We start from the raw sequence: 23,515 nt of genomic DNA, 5'->3' as shown, positions 1-23,515 counted from the left end.
TATCACTGACGTTGAGGTAGTGCACAAGCTCATTAAGTCGTTAAACTTTTCAGAGGAAATTTTGGGCCCAGAGGGATGATTTAAGCGGGGTGGAGTAAATTTAGCTTGCATAGCAGTGCGTGTTAGTGTGATACATTGATAATCAATTTGTAGGTGACTGCTTTTAAAATAAATTTTGTCAATGGTTTCTTTTTTCAACATTATTTCGCGAATAATTTTCCAGTCGATAGGATTTCCGTCATCGACTATTCTTACTGAAAGAATCTTCAAATTTTTTGACAGCTCTTTAAAATTTAGAAAATCATCAGATGTAAGAGAATGCACAATACAAGGATTTTGGCGCCTTGCTAATCTTAATATCGGTGTTAGCTGTGAGGGTACAAATAAATCACCAGATTTTTTAATTGCGTTATCAATCGCACTATGTGCAGAATCACCCTCACTCTAACCATGATATGGCTCAAAAAATCGCAGTGAAATGGTTTCTATGTTTTCTAATGAGCTAGTAATAATATAGATACTACAATGGAATTTTTGTTCTTGCCGCTACATCCATCAGAAAACAAAGAAACATTTTTTGTGCCTTTTTGGTCAAGTTCGTTAAGGTAGATATACTAGCAAGTAGAAGTTTCACTACAACCCCGCTTACTCAAACCCTCATGCCATAAAAAACAATGACACTCCTTAGATTTAATATTGTAAATAGTGAAGTTATAGTTCGCTAATCTACGTTTATAAAATAACTTGTTCTCGTTGGTATACCTATTACCAATAAAAAATTACTTGTTGGAGATCGAATACAGCACATACTTTGGAAATGTCTGGATCGTTTTTTTCTTGCTGCTTCTTACTCCGAACACACTTTTTTTCGGCTACATGCTGCTGGTACTCTTGCTCTAATTCTCTTTTTTTGTCGGCGTTACCCTCTCGGTAGGAAAAACATAATCCGCACTGGTCTTTTTCCGGATGATGGAAAGATAATTTAAGACTTTTGAACACCTGGAGATACAGTTGATAGCTAAGGTTATTATCACTATTCTCATTTGTAAACATGCTATACATTTTTTTAATTGTAAGATCAGGGTGAAGTTATTCACGCTTGGAGTTTTTTCGGCAATAGTGCGATTCCATCCGAGGAAATCTTTTAATATGTTCTAATATAAGCTGTCGAATATATTTATCATGTTTTTTTAAATTTGAACATCTACCTCCACGTTTGTCTTTTTTAATAATACCAGTTTATTTTAATTTGGCTAAGGTATTATGTACAAATTTATCAGTAATGCCTAAAATAAGTATTAAGAAACATTGTTTTGCACACAGGTATTGGTATTGAGTCATTCCCCGGCAAAAAGTAATAGTTACTTTTTTCCCGTCTAGAAACATGGCCTTTTTCTGTTGTTTTCTGTTTGGTATCTCTACGCTTTACAAACCGAGCTAGAAATTCCCTCTGAAGTTGTAAGTTTCCAGTCCCATAAAAGTCATTTAGAATTTTGTGACATCCTTCATCTGTTATTATTAAAAAACATTTCCCTACTTTATTATAAAAAGAACCACTACACCTGGCTCGAAGAACCTTCCTGGCAGGTATTTGCTTTTTACTATTGTAACTAAAATATGCTTCACCTAGATTTCTAAGATGGGAAGCAACTTTTTTTTTTATTTTCCTTCTTGTGTGCAGTCAAATCTGTCTCATTTTCCTTAGAATTTAAGTCAACTGTGAAGTCCTCTGGTACTTCTGAAATCTCTTCTATTAAGCTGACTACAGGAAGCTCATGCATGCGCTGACACGTACCATCCTCGGAGAAATGAGTCCAACACAATAAGCGCAGGCAATTTGGACACGCAGCAAATACCTCATCTGATTCTCTGCAATGTGGAACTTCACAGTGCTGAATGTATGTCGGATCTTTATCCGAATCATCTCGAAATTCGCACGGTTCGGAGTCGGAGAACAGTTCATTGCTAATACCAAAAACTTTCTCATTACTGAGAGGTATTGTATTATCTTTAGGTTTTTCCCTCGGTTTTTCCACTTCAACAATAGCTGCAATCTTGAGTGAAATGCTATGTGCACCAATAAGCTTCTCTCTTAACTTCTGAAGCGGAAGATCTTCTTCGCTATCGCCTATAATGAGTTTTTAGACAACAAATTTAATGGAATATCATCAGAGTCGCTATCACTACTAGTGAAGCTATTTTCGATCGCAATCACTGTTAATACCATCACCAAATCACCAAAATACCATTTCTTATGCGGCTTCCAATACATTTTTATTTCAGTACCCATTTTCACTACCGTATCTGATTTATTGACACACTCTATTTGGCTAATTAAAATGACATTTTCAGTTCCATCTTGCCATCTTATAACTACTTCCATTTTAACAACCTAACCTTGTGGATCCTTTAATCTATTATAAAAGTAAATTCTTTATAGAATACAATTCATAAAAACAAAACCTCCTATACATTACCAATTACTAACCACCAGAAACTCCCAAAAGCCACTATAAAATAAAATTATTGTAGTAATAAACCTCACCATTAGTCAACACACTAATAAAACGTTTGTTTATAAACTATTTTAGGTTAGGTTGTTATTGTTTACTGGCGCGCACGTCGCGTGGTGTGAGTGGGGCGGAACACAAACGCTACAGTTTTAAAATACGACATGGGCGTAAGTGGAGTTAAGCCCCTTCGTCATATTATATACCGTCCTTACGTGAGTTAGATCCAGACCTATTTGCGGAATGGGTAGGTAGATAGATACGCCCTTCTGCCATATAATACTACTCTCAAAAATATAATCTTTTCGAGGCTTATCTCAAAAATGGCTTTTTTTGAGATACGCCCCTATGTCTTTACAGTGACGAACAGTCGCGAAAGGAACCAGTTTCCCCCACAGCGTCTGAACACTTCTGGAAATGTACTTCTATGGGGTTACCGTCTATTAGGAAAACGAAGCCCATACTCCCTTGCTGCCTCCCGCGAGTTTCCATTTGCGATACCGTAAATAAATAAAATTTCCCGATATTCAATGTTTGTGAAACTAGGCATTATTTTTTTAAGCACGTTTAAATCAAATTACTTATTTAACTACTTTAAGTCGAAGTGAAAACTTAATGACAGTTCTTGTCAAATTGTAAATATCTATGCTTTTATTTTAAAATCAAGTAATCAAATTTCCAAAAAATGGTTTGTGAATTTCAAAATTCATTGCCATTTACAAATTGTTGTAAATGGCAATGAATCCGCAAAAGAAGGAAAACCTGCCTTTCTTCCTAAAGAATGAATATCGCGATATGTTATTTCTTTACGACTTCTCTAATGGAAATTTGTGGAGTTGTTGTGTTAGGGAAGATAGATCTACAAGTACTCACCGCATTGGTGCTCAAAAGATCAAGAAATATAAAATTTGAAAATTATCAATTTTTGTGGTTTTCTTTCTTTTGCCCATGATATTGCTGTGAAAACAAATAGCTATTACAAAAGTAAGTATATCATTGAAAAGCATATTAAATGCAGTAGTTTTTGCTGAAAAAAAAAAACATGTCCCTATTTACCAAATTTTAGAAAAACAACGAAGAAGATACCACTAATTTTGCACATTTCCCAAATATTACATTTAACTTCTGATAACACTCGGTATAAAAAATTACTCAAAAACTTAAATATACCCGTCTTATAGCAAATTTAATTCTCTTTTAGATGGTATTTCCAAATTTTATGTGGTGCTAAGAATAACGGAGATATTCTTGTTTATATGAAAAAAAACAAAGGAATCTGATAAAATCAAAAAATGTTAAATACCAGAAGAACTAACAACTTTTCTAAAAAATGTTATACGACTTTTTTGTTGCAAATGACTTGTATAATCACCTCTTAAAGTTTGGCGGATTTTATAGTAGACACCCTGTATATTAACAAAAAGTAAATAATAGAGAAAAACTGAAACCAGAATTTTGTTGAAACGTTTTGTGATATTAAGGGTGTGGCTTATAAAACACATCTCGTGAGAGTAAGCAATATAAAATAACTGGTATAAATAAACGAAATAAAAAGTAACTTTAGTAATATAACTTACGGAGTACCTCAATGCACTGTAGTTGAACCATTATTATTGATTACATGTGTCAACGCATTACATAAAATTAGTGTTTTGGGGCAGATAATCTGTTACGCATATAATATTGTTATATTTTACTCTGGTGATTCAAGAAACTCTGTAAATCTTACATCTGATAATGATTTTAGAAATATTGTTAACTGGTTTTAAAAAAAAAAACAACTGTCTTTGAATACTTCCAAAATAAAATATGCTTCTTTGAAGACCAGAACCAGACACAATAAAAAGTTTGAGGATTACATTAGACACATTTTTAAAATGGGACACACAAGCAACTGAAAAGAATGAAAACTCTTTTGTAAAGACTTAAAAGTTTTTTTACCATCACCGTATGATATAAAGGCGACTAAAGAGTTGCTCCTGGTCAGATACTCATAGAGCTTATCAAACTTTTTGATATTTTTCGGAACCTCTTTAACAATATTTATGATAAGGAAGAAATTCCTAAACACTGAATATCATCCATTTTGTAGGTACTCATACCCAAGAAATCAAATCCAAAAGCAGGCGGAAATTACTGAACTATCGCACTTGACTCGCAATGAGCCACACCTTAAAGTTGTTCTTAGAGATCCTTACAAAATGATTTGCAGGAGACTCAAGTTGCATGACAAGTTGCATCAGCTGATCGTTAGTAAGAAATTAACTCCGATGACGTCAATTACTAAGCTCTATTGAGGCCAAAAAGCTAATACAATGGTAGAAAATCACCAACAGAAGAAATTGAGATTCTTAGTAGTGATATTAGTGAGATAAGGTTGCATCCGATCACCGCTGGTATTTAATCTCGATATCGAATTTATTAAGAGCGAGGATAAATTAGTGGGAGTAGTTAATAGTAATAAATAGAAAAGTAATTAATAATATGAGGTATGCTGATGACACCATCTTGTTAACAAGTAATATTAAAGATACACAAATGCCGGTTAGAAAAATGAAATGATCAATGTAATGGTAATGGACTAAAATTAACTTAAAGATAACCAAGTTAATAATAGTTATAAAATTTTCACAAGATCTGTACCATGTCAACCTGACGGTAAAAAACACGATAGAGAATATGCCCACATATAAATATCGTATATATAAATATAGTAACCTAGATGGAACAATTTGGTGACAAAACAAGAGAAATAACAACAAGGATGGAGATAGCCAGCTCAAAATTTATAAAAATGAAAAAGTTATGTCAAGTCGAGATATTGACGTAGAACTACTTTTTTACACTTTTGCACAAAGTTCAAGTATTACATTCAAAAAAAATTTAACGAACAAACTACAAGCCTTTGTGTGGTGCTGCCATAGATACGCGGATTTCCTCAAGCAATAAAATTACAAATAGCGAAGTACTGAATTAGCTTTGCCTTGGAACTATGGTCAGTTTGTTTGCTTGCAACCTCTCTGGTGCAATAATGCTAAATGCTTCTGTAGAAATGGCAAGAAAATACTTTATAAAATCATAAAAATTTTTATAAATCTTTATTTTGATAGGCACAAAACAATACCTACTACTCTTCCTCTTTAATAAAATATGAAGCTTCTTTTAAAAATGAAATACGATAAAAAACTCTATAAAGAAATCAATATTTAAAGTTAAATGAATGTAAAAAACGTATATTAGAGAAAAAAGCGACAACATGGCAACACCGCTCAATTGCGTTATTGATTTCACCGACACAAGGAATCCTTACCACTGACGTCAAAACATATTCACATGATGAATTATTATTAATAATAGATTATGCTTTAAATTATCCACAATATTACCGTTTATGAACTCTTTAAGCCTTTGTTTAATGTACTTCATGAAAGTAAAAGTAGCTATATAATAAAACACATTTTTATGGAACTTAAATATTTTAGAATTATTATTGATTTCTTATTAAGTTTTTATATAGGTTAATTTCTATGTTCCTTTATTCTACGTTTATGATGACGGTTCTCCCTTGATATGATGTTATGACAGTATTGATATTTACTTGTGAAAAGATCGGCTTGAATCGCGTTTTTCCCATTGTGCGGCACAAATGGCAGCATTGTAACAGTTCACAATAACAAATGAGACCTTTTTCCTTTTTCAACCAAAAACTAAAGAAAAAACACATAACTTTAAAAATGCCGAATGTAAACACAAAACCGTTTGACAAGGTGACATTTCACCATCACATCAGTTTTTGCTTGCGGAGTTGCCATTCCAATTTTTTCAGAAACGGTGACGGTTGTTAATTGTTTTTGGGGTGAAGATGTTATTTTTGTGCTTAGAATATGTTATATTTATAACTACTTTTTATTTTTAATGGAAATTAGTTAAATGAACAATATTATATGTGTTAATATATAGCTAAACATTTCTTGACAACAGAGAAGCGGTGAATATCTTTCTGAATAAAATACCCCCCTTGCCCCTGACACCACAAAAAAATCAAACTCAAACAAAGTGGTTCTTTATCAATTTTAGTCTTTCAAGACTTTTTGTCATAACTAGAATACAGGACATAATGACAATTTTAGAATACCGAGGCATAGGACAGCAAATTATCAGACATCATTTGAGCTTATCGCAACATAATTTTGTAATAATTTAACCGGAAAAGTTTAAACTTACAAAAGTTTAAACTTTCTCAATATAGTAGCATAATATATACGACATATTTTGTTAACGTATATGTATTATAAATTAATTTTTTTCTCTTAAATATGGAATTAAGAACGTCTTCTTTCATTGATGAATAAATGTGTTGTAAAAATGGTTGGCTCCCTTGTAGTGTTTGTTGGTTATCGTGTTTAAGGTGGCTAAGTTTAATACGAATAATTTAGTTTGAGAATCTGCACATACTTGCGACCATATTTTTTTTACCGTTTAGAATTATGCTTGCCACCGATTTTTTATTTATTAAAAGCTTACTTACTTAAATTTTAAGGTTTTATTAATTACTTATTATTTACTAAAAGGTTTTTTTAATTTGGGTATTTTGTTTTTTTTTATTATGAGACTTAATATCGTACTTATTATATTATCGCATTTAAACCAATAGGGCCAAATACATTCTTACAAAATTCTAAAAGACGGTATGTAGCAATCATAAAAAAAAAATAAAACATTTGACCCTAATCCTCAACGTGACTTGATATAAATATAAAAACGAGTATAAGTTTCAGTCATAAGTCTCGTAACCCATATTTTGTTTTTTATACTCACTTAATTCTGGGAACTTTTAAAATTACAAGGTCATAGGATAAATAAGAAAAAAAAGTTAACAAAAAATATTATTTTAGGTATTGCAGGTCGGAGGAATTTTTAAATCATTGTCAAGATAGATGAATAATTTGTGGCATCAGAGCCGATAAGAAAATTACATAATTTTTTTTGCTAGTCGTTTATTGATAAACCTTAAAAAATATTGCTGAATAACTTAGAGTTTTTATGTTTAATAAGAACTTGTTGATTGTTTTATTGTCAAAATATTTTTTGATCGTAGAATAATGACAAATGTTAATAAATTCATGGATATGACGAGAATATGGTCAAAAGGTAGTCAACGTATGCTGTAATGTACTTCAAGACCTGTTACTTTTAATAGTAACTTAATTTGCAAGTTAATATCAGTCCAGTAAATATAAAAATTAAAATATAACCAGTATATAGCATTGGGGCCGAGACCTTGTCTGATAAATTTCAATTTCTATATGAACTTTTTTAGGGTCACGCGAACAATGCATTGAACTAGTCATAGTTGACAACGAATTGCAGTTTTTTAATTAACTGAAAGGTATTTTTAATTAATTGATACTTAAATTATCTAGGGATGTTTGTAAATTGTGTGAAAATTAGTTTTTGTAACAAGGTCATCGCAAATCAACTTTATATGATTAAACAGTTTATATAAATTTTTTTTTAACTTTGAAAATATAATTTTTGGTTTTTCACTAAGGAAGAATTGCTTTTTGTTTCAAGATGGATTAGAGCAAAAATCAAGGATCAAAAGACCGAGAGCACCACCATCTGAACCTGAAAATGACGTAGAAAGCGACTTTGAAGAAAGAAATAATGAGTTGAACGACAACTTTCTACCTCCCGGATTCCTTAGTCCTTCAGTTTTAGAATATTTCGAATTGGGAAAGTCGATACCTGGTAAGCAAATTCGTTTATTCATTACGCTTCCGGAATACTTACTTAAAGGCCACTTTAATATCCAAACAAGATATATTTCTACGACAGTGCTGTTATTGTGTTCCTTAATGGTAACTATAACAATAAACTACATTAACATCTAATGACCATAAAAGTTGTTATTGATACTTGTAATTAATAATGAATAACACCTCCAATATGGAGCAAGGCTATTCTTAACTAAAGCAATAATAATATCCTCTACGTCAGAGTAGATTTTTTATAACTAATTAATAATGAAAAAGGCTAAGGTCGATTGAAGTTAATAACCCAAAACGTTGTTCTCCGGGTGTTTGTATAAGAAGATAATTAAAGAATAGTAATTAAGACTATTGGCAAAACATGTTATAATGAGTATGTTTGAATTTATGCCTAATGAGTTTTTCTTGTAGGTCGCCCAGGTACAGATTACCCAGTCTTAGGTATGGTACCCTATACGAATTTCTATTGTGATGAGCAAGATTATCCAGGTTTTTACGCTGATCAAGAAACGAGATGCCAAAGTTGGCATTATTGCGATATAGATGGCAGACAGACTACCTTTCTATGTCCGAATGGAACCCAGTTCAGTCAACTGGTACTAGTTTGCGATTGGTGGTTTAATGTACGTTGTGATCTGAGCAAAAAGTAAGTTTCAATTTAAAAAAAATAAATATATAGTATTTTAAAAGCATAGTACCAACTTAAATATAATTTTAATTGCATTTTTAAGTTGATATTAAAATTAATTAAAGTATTGAAGAAATAAAAAAATAATTCATTTGAATTTGGATATAGTGAACAGCAAGAAAGGTGCATGCGCATAAAGGTTTCCTTATCCACCCGTCATACTGAGGGTTACCATAGGCAAAGACAATGATATTCACTGACATAAATAAACTATATTTGTTTACCAAATATTAGAATATTTAGAACCTAGCGCCCACGAACAAAAAATACATTCCAATGACGTTGTCTGCTGCAGTTTTTCCACCTCACAGCACTAACGACATTGTGGATTGTCCGCAATACGTAGGTTATGGAGATGGCATCTTAAGAGTCAGTGTGCAATTAAAAGACCCATCCCATAATTAGCTGGCAGAGGACCCAGATATGTGTGCCTTAGATTGTCTTATGCCAGGTGCTTCCATTTATCTCCTTTAGTAATGCGACAGCTACCCATTTAGCTATGCCGATTATAGGGTCGGATCCTACCGGTAGTTGCTCGGATGGCAGCCTAGCAAGGACCAGCATTGTCTTTAACCCTGTGTGGCGACGCATCCAGACAAGTTTCACCCTGCAGATTTTTTTTATCAGTTCCGCTAGGAAATTATCTGTTTGACCGAAACAGGTAGTGTCCATAATTTCAAATTTTCTCTTTACAATTTAAAACAACGAATGCTTCAGCTTAAAAGACAGTAGCGTATTTTCCCAGCGAGTAGACCCTCCGGGTATATGGTATAACCAGTTTGTATAATATATAATCAGATAATAAGAAGATACATGAGAAATATAAAAAACTTGATTAAAATATATTATTAAGATCAAGTTAGGAACATCGAAGTATCAAGAACAATTGAAAAAAGAGATAAACTATATATGATTATAATACAAAGCGAAAAAACATACGTAGGAATAAGGATAAATAGAAGGGCGCACCATGGATATATATCAAAGTATTAATTAAATTTGTATCAAAAATGGAGCCAACCTATGCCAGATCAGCATAATGATCACAAAATGCCCAGGGATAAAAACGTATTCATCTAGTACCAAAATAAAAAGTGTCTCTGGGTGATAAGTTTCAACAGTATAAGAAATTAAATAACATTCAGTTATGATTTATCTTCATTTGTATAACACCATTATAGAAATTATTGCAAAAGGGGCTACGTATGAGGACATATTTTTCAAACGGATCCACTAATTTGTAGAATTCAAACTCAATTTAATTGATCTTGGAACATGCTTCTTGGAATCTTTTCTCATATGATATTTTAGCTACTGAACAAAGCTGTATTAAAATTATTTGAATATTACTTAGATATTAGACCCCCTTCTAGCTAAAACCTACGGCTAGTTGAAGTATTTATTGCCATATGCCCATTTGATGCAATATATGCATACATCATCTTTTCCAGAGTGTACATATTTGCCATCTTAAGTAACAAATTAGGATGAATGATGTACGGCAACATGAATTTAATCTGATTTATAAATTCCTTATTAATTCTTTAAGAATACGACATAGACTTTTCGATCAGAAAAATAAAAAACATCATAATTAATATTTTAATATTACATCTAGTTTGACGGAAGGCTTAATAAGTCAAGAAAATAAAGAACGATATGATAAAAGATTATCAACTAGACGACATAGATTCTATCTAGCTGAAGACAAAAAATCTACTTGTATAGCAGAAATACAAAACGAAAAAAAGGGCATATCTGGTTTTGTTATTAGGTTGTGAAAGTGATATGAGGAAAGGTAGATAATGCAAATTTTAAAGAATACTAAGTTTTAATAAAGATTAGATTATTTCATAAATTCTTATTCTATACTATTCTATCTTTGTTTTCTTGGACTTCATTTATTTTGGTCATTTTAAATTTCTACTGGTTAAGCCTCCACATTTTACAATCCTTGACTTCCAATAAAGACAGGAGACATCTTAAATGACTACTATTCAGAATGGCAAAATAGAAATCTAGTTTACATAAGAAGAAAGATTATTCCGTAGTTAGTGATTATAGGAAATGAATCTGTTACCTATTTAAAAAAATCCAATTAAATTCATATCTATTTAGTATTACAGATCTTAAGCATTATATGGTTTCTGCAGTCAAATCAATTTAAAAGAATCGTTCAGCCAGTTCAGCAACAAGGTTTATTTAAAGCTGATTAGAACAGACCCTATAACAAACAAAAATATACTCGAAATAAATATTACAATGATAAAGTAAAAGTTTTAATTGTTAACGTTAATAAATCAGAAAAGTCCTGTAAAGAAAAGGACTCCTATGGGCCTTCAACCTAAATTCATTTTAATATGCAAGGTAATCCATGAGAAAACCAAAAAGGTTATCAATACAAGAAATTTAAATTAAAGGAAGAAGTTTTTGGTTCTTTATTCAAATTATCCAAAAAAGTGCTTTTAGAATAAAAGAAAAGTAGAAATCTTCTTGTGTTTAAACATTATGAATGTAACTGAAGATAATTTTGATTCGGGTTGGGTTAATTCAGTATCCCAGAGTAATATGGTCTATGTATTTTATATAAGGCGAGCAATAATTCACTGCTGGCAATTGAAATATCTTTGATTGTTTTTGAATTGGTACTCTCGATAATGACCATCGCATAACCCAGACATAAATACCAGGAAAAACCAGGACGTAGATACTTGAAATGATAACGACAATCAAAAATATCATTTCAAGTTTTACGATGATAATGCCTTTCCCTTCTAGTAAGGGTTATACGTTGTCTCATTCTCCTTACAGTCCACATCTGGCACTGCCAGGTATCCTTCTTATTTCTCTGTTGAGAGAGAGCTTAAAGAAAACTAATAAGACTATTTAGAAAACGGCTAAGAAATCGTGGCAGCATCTGAAGAAGATTCCGGACGGAACTTCCAAAAGGCATAGACGTAATGGGGATCGCATTATGATGAACCACATTAGGGCTATTTCGCAACTACTAAGGATTTGTTCGATTAGTTCAATAAATAAAAATTCAGCCCCACTACTTTTTCATACTTCTATCCTATATTTTATATGCTGTTCTAATTTTACAGTTAGAGTGTTAATGATTTGTATTACTCACCTTGCTTAAAATATACACATTTTAATAAACGGATATGCTGACCGCATTATTCAAAGGTGTTATTAAGATTAAGGTGACCGTACCGAACATCTTAATAAGTGGGTAACTTAAGATTAATATTTTCAAAAAAAAAAAATCGGGTCCTATTATAAACAATGACGATAATTTTCTACCTGCAAAACATAATGACGTGGTTTTCTAGCAAGAAAAATTATTGAATGAAAAAAATAAAAACGTGCTTATAACGCAACCATTGTATCTTATAAACTATTAGTAATCATCGTCAAGGTTTATTTTTTGTAAATATTTTTAACATTCATTCATATATCTTTTTACTCGCTGTGCCGAGTAACAATAATAATAAACTTCCTTGTTGGATAAATGGAGCAATTTATTTTATGGCTCGTAATTATGTGGTTCTGTGTTTTTTTAAGGCATTTAACTTTTGTTATTGTTGTAAAAGTTCTATAGCTGAGTTATATAATTTTTAGGTTATACATAATCAACAGTCGACTCTATGGCAGGCCCAAGATGGACCCAACAAAACCCCACCGCAGCATCACAAAACAACTATTAGAAGATATTTTTAATGACGAAGATGAAAGATAAACACCATGACGATTGAAGAAAGATTTTTATTTAACTCTTTAGTTATAAACAAAATAATATTGTCGTTTTGTTATCACCTTTCTTGTTCTTGAAACCAAATTTACATGGTGACTTTATTAATATTTACGTAAAGAGTTTTTGTTAATATTAGCATGTAAAAGGCCAAACAGGGTAAACATCCCGAACAGATACAACTACACTTTTGTTTGTTTTGTTAGCAATAAACCAGTTTCGATATGTATATTTATGTTGAAATGCGATTTCCATGTTATGACTCTTAGTTTCAGACTTTGTTTATGCTCATAATAAAAATGCAAAATAAATAAAAGTATTAAATCCCCGCTTGCAAGTTTATTTAGTTACAAAGTCCAATAAAAAGTCTTTAATCTTGTCGATGCGATTGTTTTAAAATTCAAGATATATTATTAAATCACAAACACGCTTAGTTTATTTATCAGACTAAGAATACATGTATACCATAAAATTATTTAGTTATAAAACTAATTATTAGTACTGTCTTTGTAGTGTAGCATATAGTTTTAATACTGTGACTTTAGTTTTAAGCAACAGAGCCATAGCTGATATCAGTATAAAAGCATATTAATGTTTCAATAGATCAACTGTTATTATGTTAAAATGATTTTTATTAACCGCAATATTTTTTCTAAGGTTAAAAGTATTGGATTGAATCTGTAAGCAAATTCAAAAATTAGTAATGTTTAGGTTTAGTTGGATATGGGGTCAAAACCAAACCCAGCCTTTCAAATTCTTCCTTTATGCCAACGTTTAAGCCTACATTAGGCTTTCTTCAGGGTGACAGAAATAAGTAACGCTTTTTTATTGCAAAGCATTAAATGGAACATTGACACAACGTTTAAGATGTCGATTAAGCGTCTATTTTTGGAGAACCTATACCAACTCACTAATTTTTGAGTTATTAGATGACATCTTCAAAGTTGTGCCAATGTTCCATTTAACTCTTTACACCGAAAGATCTTAACTTATAATAAGGCTTAATATAGGCTGAATAATTAGAATATTTATTTATATACAAAGCAATAACTTAAGCTTAAATACTTAAAAATAATATAATAAAAACTATAACTTATAAATTACTCAACCAATAGCAATGTTAGGAATATGCATTTTGTGAAATACTCCATTCAAAATTAAAAAGAAACGTTATAAAGAAAATGCATTACATTTAAACTAAATTAAATTCCAAATACGGCCTGAGCTCATGGCCCCGGCCAGCCTCTCCCTGAAATCCCTCTCAACATCAAAAAAATGTAAATTATGAAACTCACTGGCCAGCTTAACACAATGACAAATATAACTATTGGAACCATAGTTGGTTCTATGAAAAGGGACATCAAATACAAGGTTGCTCCGAGTTGTTCGAGCAGGCACATGAAAGGACACCTTCCGAAGTAGTCCGGGACAATCGACCTTAGAGTGGATCAGTTTGTAAAACAAAATCATGTAATGAGAAATTCTTCTTCAAAAAAGTGGCAAAAGATTAAGAGTTTGATAAAGGACATGGTAATAAAACTCTTGGTTGTTCATGTAGTGCAAAAAATTTTCTCTGAACCATTTCAATTATATGCACATGATTAGCGTAATATGGATTCCAGACCGACGAGGCATACTCAAGTTGGGATCTTACTAGGCTACAATAAAGTATTTTAAGAGCTGACACACTAGAAAACTCTCCAGAGTGGCGCTTTATGAAACCCAAAAGTCTTAGAGCCTTATTTGAAATGTGTTCAATGAATGATAGTTCGGGGTCAACAGTAACACCCAAGTCCTTAATATTTTCGGCGGTTGACAACTTATTTAGCTAAATAAAATATTCAAAATCTATCTGACGTCTTAGTTTAGAAAATCTCATAAAAAAACACTTCGAGACTTTAAGCTCCATTCCATTTTTCTGACACCACCACACCAAACTATTTAAATTCTGCTGCAGCAAGAAACAATCTTGAATGTTTTGAACTGCATAACTGAAAGCATAACTTAAAATCATCAGCGAAGAGAAGGCATTTTAAGTGAATGAAACAACCATACGTTGAAGAGCAGTGACTCTATATGAGAGCCCTACGGAACCCCGGAAGGAACAGGAATATCACGTGAGAGAAAATTATTCAGTTTGATAACCTGTGAACGTCCCGTCAAGTAACTTCTTAACCAATCAAACATAGCTCCAGAGATACCCGCGCGAGTTACGTTTGGGCTGAGGGCATCAAAGTTTTAAAACAAAACAAACTTTATTTGAAATACCTCGTATAATGTAACAAATTTATATTTTTGGAAGTTAGTTAATAGTTAATAGAGAAGTAGTGGTATATTGTGCTGGCATAAGCTATAGTAGGGATGTAACTCGCGTTCTAATTTATTTAACAGTATGTGATGAGGAACCCTGTCACAGGCCTTGGAGAAATCGGCGTAAATAGAATGCACTCCCCACCTCCCTCCAAAGCTTCTGATAAATAGTGATTTGTATAAAAGGAGGCTTAGCTCAGTATTTTTCTTGGCTATAATAAAGTAAACCTAATGCTCTGGCATCAGAAGAGAAGACAGTTGAGAAGTAAGAAATCTAGTGAACAGTCTCTCAAGGACCTTCGGTACAACGCGGAGGATAGAAACCAGTTTATAGTTCTTAAAGTTGGTTTGCTCTCCAGATTTGTGGATAGGAACTACATAACTGGTCTTCCAAAATTCCGGAAATTTTCCGAGCAATAGTGATCGATTGAAAATATGTTACAGGGGACGAGCCAGAACAAATGAGCAGCTTCGAAGAAATAAAAGATGAAGGCAGTAAAGCCCTGGACCCTTGTTGATGTTTAACTAAGGCAGTTCAGAATAGACGTCTGCTATTGGGATTTCGTAGTTTAAGATGTGTGTGTTATTTAGTGACGGATGACTGTCATTAAGATTGACATCACTATCGTGAGTAAAAACTGATCCAAAATAAGTAGCAAAGATATCTGCTGATTCTGGCCCGATACTTGCAGAAACATTCTCCAATGAATTGTCATTGGGCAATTTGAAAAGTCATTAGACAATTGTTCGTTGTCGATTTAGAATTGATATAGTTCTAAAAATATTAGGGGTCTCTATGTAAAGAGTTTTCAATATCTTCAATATAATTTGCGTGGCATTGCTTAGAAAGGGTTTTACATTGTGATCATAACTGGGAAAAAAATGTGATAATCTGCAGGTATTTTTTTCAGTGGTACATAAAGTTTTAAAGTTTTACTTCTTACTTCAATGTTATCAACTATTTTTCACTGGGTCCCCTCCACAAATAGCTGTAAATTATCCATGACAATTTTTTTCTTATTTTTTGAAGCGAAACACATTGCAGAATATTAGATAGGATTTAATTACAAATTATTGCTCGACAAGAAAGTTGAAACACATGACAAGTCTCCATTTATTGTACTACAACCCTACATACATCATCAGCTTTAAAAGAATAATAAATTTGCATATTATCCGCAAAGCCCTGGATACTGTCACATTTAACAAGCTCCAGAATTTATATAAAACCTGTTTGACTCAACTTAAATTTTCTAATATTACCAGCTGCTCTCTTTTAGAAAGATGAGACCTAAAAAAGTTTAATGAATTATTATCGAATCCATAATAGGTCAATTTTGCTGAAAGTAGGCTGACTGTGATCATGAGCGATGAGCTGTGATCGAACGTATCGGAAGCTTTAGAAAAGTCAAGCAATACGAGCGCTGTAGTATCACCCTATCCAAAGCATCAATGATTTCTTGAGTTACTTTTAACAAGGCAGATGCGGTGTTGTGCTGATTTCGGAAGCCAGACTGGTCCTGCGGAATTATGTTATTTGTGATAAGGAAATCATAAATCTGTAGTTGAATAAACTTTTCTAAAATTTTTGAAATTACTGGAATAATGGATATAGGTCGAAGGTCGATTTTAGCTAAAAGCATTATAAAAGAAGCCTTCCAAACATCAGGATCAACACAAAACAACCTCTTTCCAAATAGGAGTTTATAACATAAGTTAGTGAGGAGCAAGATGTTGAATACAATGTTGGAGCTTATTCGCTGAGATGCAGGCACTACCACAGGTATTAGATTTAAGGTCTAAAACTATTTTTGAAATTTCTGTTACAGTGGCTAAACGACTATAAACTGATGAAAAATATTCATTAATTTGGTCAGAATTTTGAAGGTTTATAGGTATAGAACGGTAAGAAGAATTTCTGAAGCTGAGGTTTTATATTACTTTCGATAGTTTTTTACTATTACTTCTATTTTGATGAAATGATTGACAGAAATTTGTCAAATATAAAATGAAACGTCCCCCTGTGTATCTAAATTGACGTTTTTTAAAGAAGTTATTAAGGATTCGTTTTGAAAAGAAAGCACTGTATATTTTTAAGCTATTGTACTTACTGATTTTCCGGCGATACAAGTACAATTTGGGAGGTCAGTAGCCACAACAGGTGAAGACAAATACCAAGGCCGCCTCTACAACGTCAGTAAACAATTTACAAGAAAAGGGACAATTTACCCATAAGTATCCTTTTTAAACAAAACCAGGGATTGGAGGTAAGCCTTTATTCATCACTTTGCATGTCATTATTGGTCAATCACGGGAAAAGAAGTGCTCCTGTAATATCGGATTGCAGTTCAAGCTGAGTGGCTTCGCCCGCATTAATGTATTGAACAATAGTCAGTAATTAGTATTAAAAGAGACGTTAATACTTATTAATCGCATTTCAATTCATATATTACATAATCAAGTATCGTCATAGTCGTCGTTGTTCATACCCACTACTGCATTCCAGAATTTACATGTATTCATAATGATGTGTTATTTTAGAATTTAGTGTACATAGTTTCAATCAGCTACATTCATATTTACATTATATTTTATTTTATCGCATATAGGCTAAATTTTAGCATATACAATTAGAATTTGTAAAGAAGTTCTAATAGTGCAATTCTGTCAAATTAGCAAATTTGTGTCAAAGAGTACAAAATACATACCTTTGTAATTCATTTGGATCATCAGAGGCTGCTCATTTTTCATACCTCTTATATTTCTTTGGGAAATTGAACACATTTTTAAACTAAAACAAACCTTGTCGAGTTTTTCATAATGGCACCAAGAAAAGGAGCAAAGGGTAAAAATGAGTTAGATGAAGATGAAACACTACCCCGAATTTAAAATCTAGTAAGAAAGAAGGGTATGATTAGTTCAAAATTATCACGTTTATTAAACTATTTTAATTCTTCAAAGGAAAATGCTAATCCATCAACAATTCTTGAAATTGAATTGAGGTTGAAATAAATCGAAATAAAATTGCTCACAGAGTTTTCAGAGATTCATTTTGAACTCGAAAGTTTAGATCCTGATAATTTCACTGAACAGGACCTAAATGATTTTGAAACTTTATATTTTAAAATAATTGCTGATATTAAACAATTTCTTTCAATTAAAACAACTTCAAGTGATCAGCAAGTTATACACAATGAATCCATTCATTCTTTACCACCCTATATTACATCCTTACAACGTCTCTGTTAAAAGGCAAAACACAAAATTGCCTGTCATTGAATTGCCTAAGTCTTCTGGCCAATATAATAAGTGGCTAGAATTCAGGGATTTGTACACTTTTCTAGTTCACAAAAATAATTGCCTTGAGCCAATCGAGAAATTTCAATATTTAAAGGCTACACTAGAGGGTGCGGCAGCACAATCAATTCAGGCTATTAACATCACAAATGAAAACTATGATTTGAAAACAAAAGATTAATAGTGCATAATCACATTAAATCCTTATTCAATATTTATGATAGAAGACCGGATTCTGCTAATTCATTTCGCAATGTACTAGACATTATTTCGAAAAATATACGCTCTCTTAACAATTTAGGTGTTATAACGAACTCTTGGGATCCATTAATCATATATTTAGTAACCAGTAAGCTAGATGTTGAGTCAATCCGGGAATGGGAACAATCAGGCTTCGCTGAAGAACTGCCCTCTTTGGCAGAATTATATGATTTCCTGTCATCTCGTGCAGATTTCTTAGATAAGGTAGCAATGCATAAGGGTAAACCACGCAAAACCTTCATTGTCAATCAACCGTCAACTTATCAGAGTTCTAACTTATGTTGTTTTTATTGTAAACAACAGCATGCAATCTAACATTGTCCTAAATTTACTGCTCTTTCAGTAGATCAGAGATAGTCTACAATTAAATCACAAAAATTATGTGTTAATTGTTTGCGCAGTGGCCACAAACTAGATAAATGTCGGTTTAGTCATTGTAGACATTGTAAACAACGGCATAATTCATTACTTCATAAACAGCAACCTTTAATTCCAGTTGAAGATGGCCACCTTGTTTCAAGTAAAGAAACTACTCAAGGTCAAGTTGCCTTATATAATTCAACTAAGAGTCAAATCTTACTAGCCACAGCAGTGGTGCAAGTTTTCGATATTCATGGTAAAAGGCATTCATGCAGAGCCCTCCTAGACAATGCTTCAATGTCTAATTTTGTATCCCAAAATTTTGTGAATAAATTAGGCATCACACAATACAAAATTAATTCCTCAATCCTAGGAATTGGGCATTCAGTGTCTAATATTAACAAATCATGTCGAGTCAAATTCAAGTCTTGTTATAACAACTTCAATGTTTCATTAGATTGTTTAGTCATTCCAGAAATCACAGGTGATTTAGCTAACACATATTTCAATCCAGAATGTCTAGATATTCCAACTAACTATCATTTAGCTGATCCAGCATTCTTTGAGCCCAATCACGTTGACTTACTTATTAGAGCTCAAGTATTTTGGGATATTATTTCTGCGGAACGCATTACTTTAGGCCCCAATAAGCCTATTCTGCAGAATAGCAAATTGGGTTGGTTGGTGTCAGGTCCCATAGGCATTCCTAACTCATCAAAGAATACCCTTTGTCATTTCTCAAAAACCTTAGATATTCAAAATCAGTTGCAAAAGTTTTGGGAAATTGAAGAGGTTTCAACCTCATTGCCAATCCTTTCAGAAGAAGAACTCTTAGCAGAGAAACATTTCATCGAAAATGTTGAGAGAGATTCAGATGGCAGATTCATTGTAGGGATTCCGCTAAAGAAGTCTTTAGAAGTCTTGGGTGATACAAAGGTTCAAGCAACACAACAATTTTTATCCTTAGAGAGAAAATTACATAAAAATCCGAAGTTGAAGCAAATGTATCAGGAATTTATGTCCGAGTATCAAAGTTTAAATCATATATCACCATTTATACCTTCTAATAATCAAATTTGTTATTTTTCTCCCCATCACGGTGTGCTACGTGAGAAAAGTCAAACTATCAAGCTCAGAGTCGTCTTCAATAGTTCGTTTCCAAGCACTACTGGTTTATCATACAATTCAATTCAAATGGTTGGGCCAGTAGTTCAGGACGATTTAGTTTCTATAATCTTAAGATCTCGACAGCATCAAATCGTTTTTTCAGCAGATGTTTGCAAGATGTATAGGCAAATACAGGTAAAGCAAGAGTTTCGCCCTTTACAATTAATTTTATGGCGAAGCGATCCAAAGGATGATCTAAAGGTTTTCGCTTTAAACACTGTCACATATGGTACGGCTAGCGCCCCTTTCTTAGCAGCACACGGTGTCTTAAGCAGTTAGCATTAGATCACATCTCATAACACCCTCAGGCATCAAAAATCATAAGTAAGAATTTCTACGTTGATGATTTGCTCGCAGGAGCAGACTCAGTGGAGGATGCAACTCGGTTATGCCTCGAAATTTCCTCAATTTTAAAGTCAGCATGTTTTGACTTACGAAAATGGAAGTCCAACAGCAAAGATCTTTTATCAAACATTGCACATGGAAGTTGAACTCCTGATCATTTTTTCGGGTCTTCAGAAAAAAACAAAACCTTGGGCATGTTTTGGCCTTGTGAAACAGATAACCTTTCATTTCATATCGATATCCCCTCAAAAGTTGGGCAATTCTCAAAACGACTTATTTTGTACGAAGTGGCAAAGATTTTTGATCCCCTTAGTCTCTTAAGTCCAGTTGTCATTAAAGCGAAAATACTTCTACAGATTTTATGGACACTAAAACTTTCATGGGACGAACCAGTTCCAGTTGACATAGCCAAGAAGCGGTTACATTTCAGATCGCAACTGTTTAATTTAAATAAATTACAAATTTCAAGAGGTATTTCAGTAAAAAATCCAGTCACTGTTCAACTCCATGGATTTTCGGATGCATCAAATAGTGCATATGGAGCATGTATCTATGTTCGAACTGTGGACGAATATAATAAAGTTCATGTCGAACTTCTTACATCCAAAACTAGGGTAGCGCCACTCAAATCTTTAAGCATTCCAAGATTGGAATTATGTGGCACTTTACTTTTGGCACAACTGTATATCAAGGTCAAATCTTCTTTAACTTTACAATTCAGTGAAGTCTATTTTTGGTGTGACTCGACTGTAGCCCTTGCGTGGTTAAGATGTTCACCCAACACTCTACAGGTTTTTGTGGGAAATTGCGTTTCCACTATACAACAAATTACTCCAATTGACTCATGGAGATATGTCTCTACGGATCAGAACCCTGCAGACATTCTATCAAGAGGAATGCTACCCAACGATATTATTAATTCAGAGATTGTGGTTTCATGGTCCATTGTGGCTTCGTGAGCCATCTATCAATTGGCCCTTAGATATTCACATGCACAAACCAATAGCTGTTACAGAATTGCCACATTCCACCAACATTTGTGGAAATCGAAAATCAAAATTTATTTCCTTTCCACAAATTTTCAACTTTTACTCGTATTACTCGAATTATGGCATTCTGCCTTAGGTTCATTTTTAATTGCCGAATTAAAAAAATCGATAGGCATTTTAGCCATTTGACAATATCTGAACTTCGCAATGCCAAAGGCATGTTAGTCAAGCTATCACAGCGTGAGTCATTTTTTGATGACTATCAACAACTGTTAAAATTTGGGGTAGTGTCAAATAAAAGTAGGCTACTCAGTCTCACTTCTTTTATTAAAGAAGGAATTATCCGAGTTGGTGGAAGACTAAAGAACTGATCGTACTAATTTCATAAGAAACATCCAGCAGGGTTATGTCCCAAGCATCACCTAACCAAGTTGATTCTTCAGCATGAACACAAAGTGCTTATACATTTCGGCTCTCAATTATTGCTTGCACACATCAGAGATAATTACTGGCCTATATCTGGTAAGAATTTAGCAAAGCGAATTATCAAAGAGTGCCTCATTTGTTTTCGTTTCAATCCTACTTCACCTAACCCTATCATGGGTAATCTTCCAAGTTCCCGAGTCAGTCCTCGAATTCTGTTCTCTGATGTTGGCATTGACTATGCTGGACCTTTTCAAATAAAGGATCGAAAGGGACGTGGTTGCAAGATCAGCAAATGTTATTTAGCACTCTTCATTTGTTTAACAATAAAAGCGATCCATTTGGAGCTGGTTACTGAGTTAAGCACGTGGGCCTTTCTTGAAGCTTTTCAGAAATTTATTGCAAGACGTGGTAAACCATTGAATGTTTATTCTGACAATGGTACTAATTTTGTAGGTGCATGCAATTATTTGAAGGAACTAGGTACCTTCCTAAAAAGCAATTCACCAACACTTAAGGAAAATCATCTTTTGAAGTTTCATGGCATTTTATTGCAGCATATTCTCCTCATCATGGTGGTTTGTGGGAAGCTGGTGTTAAAGCGGCAAAACATCACATAAAAAGGATTTTATTTAACACAATATTGACTTTCGAAGGTCTTTACACAGTAATTACCCAGATAGAAGCTATTCTAAATTCACGACCTTTAACGCCACGCTCGACAGATCCAAATGATTTGCAAGTGCTCACCCGAGCACATTTTTTAATTGGGCGATCACTTCAATCTGTTATTCACCCTGATTTACAGAATACTGCTATCAATAGATTATCGAAATTTGAGCAATTAGAACTTTTAAGACAATAAATTCTGGTCGCGCTGGACCAAAGAGTATATTTGTAATTTGCAAACTAGACTTAAATGGAAGAAGAACCAACCGAACATTCAATTAGGGACTATGGTTCTTATCAAAGACAATCACTTGCCACCGTTTAAGAGGAAATTAGGTCGCGTTAATACCTTCTATCCAGGGAATGATGGTGTTGTGCGCATTGTATCCGTGAAAACTATATCGGGTAACATTAGATGCACTGTTACCAAACTGTGTCCGCTTCCAATTAGTGAAAATTGACATTTAGCAAAGTTGACATTGTTTAGAATAGTTCTAATTTAGTAAGTCTGTTATTAATAATTATTAAGTTCATTTTCATTTTTACTTCATTTATTTCAACTAACCTGCGTATTTTCATTTTTTACTTAGGTTAAGTCATGTTTTTTATGTTTAGTGATTTGTATTCCTCTAGTTTTCATTGAAAGTATTTTCATTCTTTCAAGGTGAGGGGCATGTTAAGGTTTACGTTAATTAAAACACCTAAATCGTTTTTGACAGACAGAAGAAAAGTCACGTTGTTGTCAACGACTAACTAACGCCGTAAAATAAGCCCTCCACTTTCTTTACACATTAAGTGCATTTCTTAAATAAAGAAGTGGTTCACGATGGACTTGTTTGTTTAATTTAACTATAAAAAAAAATACAGTCCACAATTAACCCTTGCTGTTCCCAGCAGCAGAGACACTACACAATTTGGTGATCCAGCAGCGGAGCAGCAACAAAACAATCACAAACTCTTAAGTAAGGCAA

The 23,515-nt window shown here is 33.0% G+C and overlaps 1 protein-coding gene across 1 annotated transcript in view; it reads left to right on the top strand.

The window, feature by feature from the left end:
* LOC126734164 (uncharacterized) overlaps positions 1-13,051 on the top strand; it is a 74,091-nt gene extending 61,040 nt beyond the window's left edge. Inside the window, exons 2-4 of the mRNA XM_050437695.1 lie at positions 8,085-8,261; positions 8,693-8,927; positions 12,594-13,051. Coding sequence (XP_050293652.1) covers positions 8,085-8,261; positions 8,693-8,927; positions 12,594-12,711 — 530 coding nt within the window. The 3' untranslated portion in view covers positions 12,712-13,051. The remainder of the gene's footprint in view (positions 1-8,084; positions 8,262-8,692; positions 8,928-12,593) is intronic.
* Positions 13,052-23,515: the final 10,464 nt, after the last annotated feature.

Source organism: Anthonomus grandis, chromosome 3 (assembly GCF_022605725.1).
Source record: "Anthonomus grandis grandis chromosome 3, icAntGran1.3, whole genome shotgun sequence".
Classification (NCBI taxonomy): Eukaryota; Metazoa; Arthropoda; class Insecta; order Coleoptera; family Curculionidae; genus Anthonomus; species Anthonomus grandis.
Note: the sequence above shows the minus strand (reverse complement) of the source record. Positions and strands in the feature narration are given on the sequence as shown.